Source organism: Abramis brama (genome assembly GCF_963993115.1).
Source record: "Abramis brama genome assembly, chromosome: 4".
Classification (NCBI taxonomy): domain Eukaryota; kingdom Metazoa; phylum Chordata; class Actinopteri; order Cypriniformes; family Leuciscidae; genus Abramis; species Abramis brama.
The window spans coordinates 56,689,863-56,700,149 of record NC_139966.1 but is presented as its reverse complement, the minus strand read 5'-3'; the positions used below and the strand labels follow the sequence as shown (position 1 = coordinate 56,700,149).

Sequence of the window (10,287 nt, the reverse complement as noted above, 5' to 3'; positions counted from 1 at the left end):
GGTTAATGAATCATTGAAGGTCAGCAGCAAAGATATTGCTTAATAAAGTGAGATTAAATGCATAAAGTATACTTTTTAAATTTAGTATATTTGATTATTGCAGATTTGAATAATAATCAGAGTTTGCGTTTTACTGTTTATTCATTTTGAGGAATACTGAATGTGTTTTTGTGCAAGTGAGATGAGTAAATACATGTTCACATTTAGTCTAGAACTACAAATAATAGGCTATTGTTATTATATCTATACTATGTAAATTACATAGTATCGATATAAGAATATAATATTAATATAACTATAGGACTATTATTATTATTTGAGATAATAGATCAAATAAAGAGTAATGATCAATATTTAGATTAATCGAATCCAAAATAGTATATGAATAGAATGTAAAAAATAAAAAAATTAAGTGATTATAAGCTGGCAATACCAAGTAAACTTCTGACCTTTCCTCAGTTGCTAGGATACCAATGCCCGAGATTCAGATAGATAGATAGATAGATAGATAGATAGATAGATAGATAGATAGATAACAGGGCTTTAAGCCCCTCTGTTCTTCTGTAAGACTAAACACTAAATAAATAAACTCTCGGCACAGACACTTCAAGAACGCAGTGAAGCAGGTAAGAAAAATGTATTTCTGTAACAGCTGAAATGCAAAATATCATCAAACCCGAAAATACACATCTATATCATTGAGAACACATGGGCCAACAGGACACACACTGTATAAAGGACACGGGAATGAGAGAAATGCCTCTGATGAGTCCAGGTATAAAAATAAGGCCTTCGAAATCTTTACAATTGTTACGGCTGGGAAGGTGTCGCTATAATACATCTATGAACATACGCATCACGCAAGAGTAAAGGTGGAAATAACCTCAATAACAGGGCTGATAGTGCAGTGTTATGACAAACCACCTGTTTAGCGATGACATTCACTAATAATGGCAAAGTAGTAGACTGCACACATGCAACAATATCACAAACTGATCCGATCAGACTGACTGTATGGAGATTATTACAGAATTAATTCATATTGCATCAGGCGTGTTCCTTTAGGTGGAAGCAAGCGAAGTGTCTTTCTCTTTCACAGAAAAAAAACAAACTGTGCGTTTTTGAGATAAATGTGTAACTGAGAATGTAGCTTAAAATACAACAATTCTAATTAAACCATCTGACAGTTATAATCTATGGAAGCTTGTTTCCGCCACAGAATAAAAAAATCACTAATCGCAATTTCAAGTTTACATCTCGCAATTCTGACTTTTTTTCAGAATTGCGTGACATAGCCTACTCACAATTGTGAGTTAAAGTCAGAATTGCGAGATATAAACTATCGCAAGTTATAAAGTCTGAATTGCGAGTTATAAAGTCTGAATTGCAAGTTATAAAGTCTGAATTGCGTGTTTAAGTCAGAACTGGGAGTTATAAAGTCAAAATTGCGAGTTAAAGTCATGATTGCGAGTTATAAATTCAGAATTGCGAGATATAAAGTCAGAATTGTGAGATATAAACTTACAATTGCGAGATATAAAGTCAGGATTGTGAGTTATAAATTCAGAATTGCGAGATATAAAGTCAGAATTGCGAGTTAAAGTCATGATTGCGAGTTATAAAGTCAGAATTGCGAGATATAAAGTCAGAATTGTGAGATATAAAGTCAGAATTGTGAGATATAAACTTACAATTGCGAGTTAAAGTCAGGATTGCGAGTTAAAGTCAGAATTGTGAGTTATAAAGTCAGAATTGCGAGATATAAAGTCAGAATTGCGAGTTATAAATTCAGAATTGCGAGTTATAAATTCAGAATTGCGAGTTATAAAGTCAGAATTGCGAGTTATAAAGTCAGAATTGTGAGATATAAACTTACAATTGAGAGTTATAATGTCAGAATTGTGAGTTATAAAGTCAGAATTGCGAGATATAAAGTCAGAATTGCGAGATATAAAGTCAGAATTGCGAGTTAAAGTCAGAATTGTGAGTTATAAATTCAGAATTGCGAGTTATAAATTCAGAATTGCGAGATATAAAGTCAGAATTGCGAGTTATAAAGTCAGAATTGCGTGAGTTATAAAGACAGAATTGTGAGTTATAAAGTCAGAATTGTGAGTTATAAAGTCAGAATTGCGAGTTAAAGTCTTTATAACTCACAATTCTGACTTTAACTCACAATTGTAAGTTTATATCTCACAATTCTGACTTTAACTCGCAATTCTGACTTTATAACTCACAATTCTGACTTTAACTCACAATTGTAAGTTTATATCTCACAATTCTGACTTTATAACTCACAATTGCGAGTTATAAAGTCAGAATTGCGAGTTAAAGTCAGAATTGTGAGATATAAACTTACAATTGTGAGTTAAAGTCAGAATTGTGAGTTATAAAGTCAGAATTGTGAGTTATAAAGTCAGAATTGCGAGTTAAAGTCTTTATAACTCACAATTCTGACTTTAACTCACAATTGTAAGTTTATATCTCACAATTCTGACTTTAACTCGCAATTCTGACTTTATAACTCACAATTCTGACTTTAACTCACAATTGTAAGTTTATATCTCACAATTCTGACTTTATAACTCACAATTGCGAGTTATAAAGTCAGAATTGCGAGTTAAAGTCAGAATTGTGAGATATAAACTTACAATTGCGAGTTATAAAGTCAGAATTGCGAGTTATAAAGTCAGAATTGTGAGATATAAATTTGTTTTATTCTGTGGCGGAAACGAGCTTCCATAGAAATCTCACTCAATTCATTGTAAAATCAGTCTAGTGAATGAAAATAAGATGAAAACAAAAATAAAACACAAACAAAAATAAATAAAAAAATGCAAAAGTAAAATAAAAAAAATATTAAATATAAAAAAGATATATATAAATAAAAATAAAAATTGCACTGCTATGCCATGGTAACATTCATTAATTTCTACAAGAGGGACGTGTATATAATAATACTTCATACAGTTACAGTTCAACATTATTGATGAACTGTAGTACACAGTTTTTTTGTGGCACTTATTGGACCAAAACAAAGAGCCATAAGATCAATAAGAGACAAAGGGGTTCAGATCAGAAACATTACAATTGCAATCGGACTCATTCAGTTTACTTGAAAAAATATATTATTGTGTCAATAATTCCATAGAATAATCTCTAATGATTGATGTGCAATGGGAAAAGGCAAAACATGTAACGAACATCCTCTCATCCCAGACCGTTTTCTCTCTCCGGCGTGGATGGATTGGAGAAACTCCACATGGAAGCACTTCTTCACCCATGAGAGACGGTGCTGAAGGGATCCGGTTGGTTTCTAGCTCTGGTTCACATTGGCATCAAGGCAACACGGTAAAAATCCTACATGTTTTTTTTTTTGGGGGGGGGGGGGTCACAGCAAACAAGAAGCTGGCTTTCACAGAGCGTATCGTCTTTGCACAGTCGAAACAACTATACATGATTCATATATCAATACTTCCATAAATAAAAGAGTACTCAAATCTTGAAGAAAAGTGCACAAAAAAAGGATCTTTACAAGAGTTCTGTCTCTTTGAATATTAATATTCTTATGCTAGCGATGAAGACCTTCTCAGAGATCAAAAAGCTTTGGGAAACCTGTTTGGAAATAATCATAATTTTCTGTTTGGTGAGGTCAGCTCACTTCACCTCTGATGTCAACATGGAATATATTCAGTGAGATTCAACCGTACTTATTTATGTAAAAACGTCGGTCATGATGTGCCGTAACATTTATTTTAATGCACGAGACCATGTCTATGTACACTACTAATTAAAAAAATTAGTTTTTGAAATAAGTCTCTTTTGCTCTTCAAGGCTGCATTTATTTGATCAAAAATACAGTAAATATTGTGAAATAATATTACAATTTAAAACAGCTGTTTTCTATGTGAATATATAGTAAAATGTAATTTATTCCTGTGATTAAAGCTGAATTTTCAGCATCATTACTCCAGTCTTCAGTGTCACATGATCCTTCAGAAATCATTCTAATATGCAGATTTGATGCTCAAGAAACATTCCTGGTTATTAAATCAGTGTTGAAAACAGCTTAATATATTTGTGGAAACCTTGATTCTGTGATAAATAGAAAGTATATAAATGTCACTTTTTGATCAATGTATTGCTAAATAATGTAAATAGGAAGTAAATTGAGAAGGTCTCTGAGAAGGTCTTCATTTCAGGTGGTTAAACACTAAAAGGTCCACATATTGACCTCATGACATCTTAAAAAAATAAAATTGGCAACAGACCTCGGCCGATTGCCAATACTGGCTCACTGCAATGTACCTTTCCTCTAGAAAACTGTGGGTACATCATCATTTCAGTCAGTATTCCTTTAAAAAAATCATCCGAGAGTGATTATTAAACGGGACGAGCGCAGAAACGATCGGCCCTTTCGTTTTTAGGTCTATGAAGATACATCTGACTGAGGAAGATCGAAACCACTAAATCCTTGAACCTCTGAGAGATGCTAACAATAAATACAACAAAAAAATATATATAATAAAAGATATCTACACACATTTCCAACAATAGGGTCTCAATAATACTTAAAACTTTGAAAATGGCATACAAATATACTTCTGCTCAACGTGTGAAGCACTAATCAGGTCAGTTAGAAAATTAATAAAGACGATAAATTATTATACAAAATTCATCACCGGTTAAAAGTTGCTTTACAACATGAGTACGACTCCTGACTTTTTTTAAATCCACAAAACACATGTGTGTCAAAAAACAAATACTCAAAAACCTAAATTCATCCAATTTAGAAAAATACAACTTGCCAAAAAAACAAAAACAAACAAAAAAAGCGTCTGTAAAATATTCCCTTGGTAGTTTTCCCCTCCTTTTGTGAAGTTCAGGCATGAAATTAAGTGCACTTTAGATTGACACGGTTGAGTCTGAAGGGGTTTCCCTCCATCCACATGAAAACCAAAATAAAACTCCGTATGTGTATCGCTGAATGTCTGAAACTGGTTAAATCAAAAGAATCTGAATCCATGTGAAACTGAAGTTCGTGAGTATCGTCATTTCAAAAGGAGATTATCTTCCGTAAAGTCTCCAACGACAGGTTTATTCCTAATGGTTGCGGAGTGGAAGAAGCCCTGTAGGGAACGCCGAGCGATCGGAGGCAGCGGTGGGATAAAGGCAGGACCGGCGGCCCTCAGGAGCCACAGCGTCAGTGAGGGACCTTGGGCTGCAGAAGAGGCTGGTGGTTAGCAGGGCTGGCACAATATATCACAATACAAAAATGCAACATGTATCGTGGATAGTGACAATATATATTGCGTATAGTTCAGCCAAAATAAACATTTCTGTGAGAGAAAAAATTCAAGTGTATACAATAACAAAAATAATTAATAATAACAAATATTATCAATCTTGGACAGTAACAAAGTACATTGACTTGAGTACTGTACTTAAGTACACTTTTTGAGTATCAAATTATTTTTTCTGGAAACTTTTTACTTTAACTTCCCCAACATTTGAAAGACAAATATCGTACTTTTTACTCCACTACAATTCTGTCAAGTTCCTTGAGTAGAAAGAAGAAATGTCAGTCAGAGGATGATTGTGGTTTCAGGGGTTGCATTTTGTTTGGAAATGAAAGTCGGGTTGACGTCAGAACATGATAGATGTTGGTTTCTGACGTCAACCCGATTTTCATTTTCAACCACAATACAACGTCTGTCCATGTTGGAGATTAACGTCAATCTGATGTTGGATTCTGACATCAACCTGATTTTCATTTTCAGGTCTTCTAAATGCGAATTTTGTCATTGTTTTGGAGTACACTAGCTTATAGATAACAGTAACACTAGCTTATAGAAAACAGTAGATAACAGTAACACTAGCTTATAGATAACATAACACTAGCTTATAGATAACAGTAACACTAGCTTATAGAAAACAGTAGATAACAGTAACAGTAGATTATAGATAACAGTAACACTAGCTTATAGATAACAGTAACACTAGCTTATAGATAACAGTAACACTAGCTTATAGATAACAGTAAAACTAGCTTATACTGTAGATAACAGTAGATAACAGTAACACTAACTTATAGATAACAGTAACACTAGCTTATAGATAACAGTAACACTAGCTTATAGATAACAGTAAAACTAGCTTATACTGTAGATAACAGTAGATAACAGTAACACTAACTTATAGATAACAGTAACACTAGCTTATAGATAACAGTAACACTAGCTTATAGATAACAGTAAAACTAGCTTATAGATAACAGTAAAACTAGCTTATAGATAACGCTTATAGATAACAGTAACACTAGCTTATAGATAACAGTAACACTAGCTTATAGATAACAGTAAAACTAGCTTATAGATAACAGTAAAACTAGCTTATAGATAACGCTTATAGATAACAGTAACACTAGCTTATAGATAACAGTAACACTAGCTTATAGATAACAGTAACACTAGCTTATAGATAACAGTAGATAACAGTAACACTAACTTATAGATAACAGTAACACTAGCTTATAGATAACAGTAACACTAGCTTATAGATAACAGTAAAACTAGCTTATAGATAACAGTAAAACTAGCTTATAGATAACGCTTATAGATAACAGTAACACTAGCTTATAGATAACAGTAACACTAGCTTATAGATAACAGTAACACTGGCTTATAGATAACAGTAAAACTAGCTTATAGATAACGCTTATAGATAACAGTAACACTAGCTTATAGATAACAGTAACACTGGCTTATAGATAGCAGTAACACTAGCTTATAGATAATAGTAACACTAGCTTATAGATAACAGTAAAACTAGCTTATAGATAACAGTAGATAACAGTAACACTAACTTATAGATAACAGTAACACTAGCTTATAGATAACAGTAACACTAGCTTATAGATAACAGTAAAACTAGCTTATAGATAACGCTTATAGATAACGCTTATAGATAACAGTAACACTAGCTTATAGATAACGCTTATAGATAACAGTAAATCTAGCTTATAGATAACGCTTATAGATAACGCTTATAGATAACAGTAACACTAGCTTATAGATAACGCTTATAGATAACAGTAACACTAGCTTATAGATAACAGTAAAACTAGCTTATAGATAACGCTTATAGATAACAGTAGATAACAGTAAAACTAACTTATAGATAACAGTAACACTAGCTTATAGATAACAGTAGATAACAGTAAAACTAACTTATAGATAACAGTAACACTAGCTTATAGATAACAGTAACACTAGCTTATAGATAACAGTAACACTAGCTTATAGATAACAGTAACACTAGCTTATAGATAACAGTAACACTAGCTTATAGTAGAGCTTTAATTCTCTGCCCGAGCCCGAGCCCGGACTCGATATTTCCCGCCACTGTCCTCGGGCCGGGTCGGGTCGGGCCCTTGATAAAGCATGTCACGTGTCATGCGCAGCGTCTAGTCCACTCGCACTCGCAGTCTCGCACGCGTGACGCATCACACCTGCTGTGCGTGCTGTAGGCTATTCTGTTGCTATTCTAAGTGCGACATGGATCTTGAAGAAGCAAAGAAAAAAATTAAAACAGGAGAATTAACTTTGGAGCAAGTTTGGAGGAAAATCGGAGGTATGGACACATTTTAAACTAGTCGTGGGGAGTGACAACATAATGTGTTGGCTTTGTCTCGTGCATTAAATGCGCACCTATGACAGCAAACAAAAAAACAAAAAAAACGGGGACTTCGACGATGAACAGACAAGCAGTCTTGCCATGACAGAAATTATTATAGTAGTCAGCCTCAGGCCTCAATATCCGCTTTTGTTACTTTGTTTTCCGATCCATTCAACTATTTCTGAATAAACAAACAATGCAGTTTGCATGCTTCTTCCTTGTCGCATTAGGTCTATTCATTAAGATAATAATTAATGAATGCACGCACAATTATGAACTTGATAAATGTTACAGATATGTTTTACTACAAACAAATGCCTTTCAACTTACATGTGCAAAATTCAGAATTAAATGAATGTGCTGCAATTTGTACAAAAAGAGAGTCTGTAGTAGCCTACGTGTTTTAGCCATTAAATAAGCACATAGTTTCAAGTTTAAGTTTTGTTTTGAAGAAAGCTTTTCTTTAAAGTGAATTTCGTTTAGTATAAATTGTGTCTTAATTTTAATACATTTTCCATCAACCAATTGCCTGGTTTTAATACATAAAAAGCAATATAGCAGATATTATAATCATGACATGAAGTCGCCGGCGCGCCGCGGTCACTTACACCATTTGAAACTCGTAACACACGCTGTCACCGAATTTACAAATGCACATCTTGCTTGTTGCTCACACATATTATGTTGAAATAACAATATGTTGAAGTAACATTATTAATAATAATGAATATTTAAGAATATTTGATTGAATGCTGAATGTTGTGCTTGTTCAATTTAATAAAATTAAAACTTTAATTGTGATAATTAAAATAATTGAATATTGAATATTGCGTGGCCAATTTTTGCTCATTTATTAATAGTATTTATAATATATATATAACTGCGCAGCTCCCTCCTGTAGCCTAAATGAGCACAGCAGCACCTGCTTAAAAAAAATTCTGGCGCCACCCCTGGTTATAACGGCCCACATATTAAAAATGGTCGGGTTTAAATCGGGCTCGGGCTCATAATTACAGTGAACGTGTCGGGTCGGGCCGGGCTCGGACACAACGTGCTCGGGCTCGGGTTGGGTCGGGCTTGATTTTTTGGGCCCGATTTAAGCTCTAGCTTATAGATAACGCTTATAGATAACAGTAACACTAGCTTATAGATAACAGTAACACTAGCTTATAGATAACATTAAGGCTAACATATTCATACTAAAAGCCAATGGCACTATTTTAGAGAACAGCCATTTCGGTGTCCGTTATTGAGTGACTTATTCAATCTCACATTCATCCCACTACTGGAACTGTGTTCTAGAAATAAATGTGATATTGATATGAGGGCAGGCATAGATTCAGAGGCATAAGGTACTGTAAGTATTACATACAACAGTGCAACAATAATAAAACAGTGCATTAACATTTACTTTTTACTTTTGATACTTAAGTACTTTTAAAAACGAGTACTTCTGTACTTTTACTGAAGTAAAAATCGGTCTTTACAACTTTTACTTGTAACTGAGTAAAATTTGACTAGTAGTATCTGTGCTTTCACTCCAGTAAGGAAGTTGTGTACTTTGTCCACCTCTGCTAGTAAGGATGCATTTCTGCATTTCGACATCGTGTTGCTAGAAAGAGTGTGTTTCACCTGTGTGTTGAGGACGCCGTGGGCCGTCTCGACTGACGACAGCAGAGCGGAGCTGCTCTTCCTGAACATCCCGTCCAGTGCTGGGGATTTGGTGCTTTTACTGGGTTTGTCGCTCGATCCGGCGCTCTTCCTCTTCCTCCCATCAGAGGAGGTGTAGGACAGTGTGTTGTGAGACGAGACGGCCCCGTGATCCCCGGTGAGCGCCTGCGGGAGGGACACATCCACACTGCCGAACCGGGGCTTGGCCCGCATGCTGAGGGCGGCCGTCCCGTTACTAGGGGAGGAACAATACAGTATATCAGGACACAATATATTGCAATACAAAACTGCAACAATATGTATCGTGGATAGTTCACCCAAAATGAAAATTACTGTGTGAGAAAAAATTCAAGTTTTCAGAGTTTTAGTGTCAGTACTACATTAAACTGCTATATACACTCACCTAAAGGATTATTAGGAACAACTGTTCAATTTCTCATTAATGCAATTATCTAATCAACCAATCACATGGCAGTTGCTTCAATGCATTTAGGGGTGTGGTCCTGGTCAAGACAATCTCCTGAACTCCAAACTGAATGTCAGAATGGGAAAGAAAGGTGATTTAAGCAATTTTGAGCGTGGCATGGTTGTTGGTGCCAGACGGGCCGGTCTGAGTATTTCACAATCTGCTCAGTTACTGGGATTTTCACGCACAACCATTTCTAGGGTTTACAAAGAATGGTGTGAAAAGGGAAAAACGTCCAGTATGCGGCAGTCCTGTGGGCGAAAATGCCTTGTTGATGCTAGAGGTCAGAGGAGAATGGGCCGACTGATTCAAGCTGATAGAAGAACAACTTTGACTGAAATAACCACTCGTTACAACCGAGGTATGCAGCAAAGCATTTGTGAAGCCACAACACGCACGACCTTGAGGCGGATGGGCTACAACAGCAGAAGACCCCACCGGGTACCACTCATCTCCACTACAAATAGGAAAAA

General features: G+C 35.0%; 1 protein-coding gene and 1 long non-coding RNA gene across 2 annotated transcripts in view; one reads left to right on the top strand and one right to left on the bottom strand.

The window, feature by feature from the left end:
• The first annotated feature begins 619 nt into the window (after nucleotides 1–619).
• On the top strand, nucleotides 620–2,873 carry LOC311081243. The gene is made up of 2 exons (XR_014605846.1): nucleotides 620–2,111; nucleotides 2,612–2,873. It is a non-coding gene; the product is annotated as an uncharacterized lncRNA (long non-coding RNA).
• A 505-nt stretch (nucleotides 2,874–3,378) lies between these two features.
• atxn7l1 (ataxin 7-like 1) overlaps nucleotides 3,379–10,287 on the bottom strand; it is a 30,732-nt gene continuing 23,823 nt past the window's right edge. The window contains exons 10-11 of the mRNA XM_084111684.1: nucleotides 9,310–9,583; nucleotides 3,379–5,221 (exon numbers count right to left, since the gene is read on the bottom strand). Of these exons, the coding sequence (XP_083967810.1) occupies nucleotides 5,204–5,221; nucleotides 9,310–9,583 (292 nt within the window). The 3' untranslated portion in view covers nucleotides 3,379–5,203. The remainder of the gene's footprint in view (nucleotides 5,222–9,309; nucleotides 9,584–10,287) is intronic.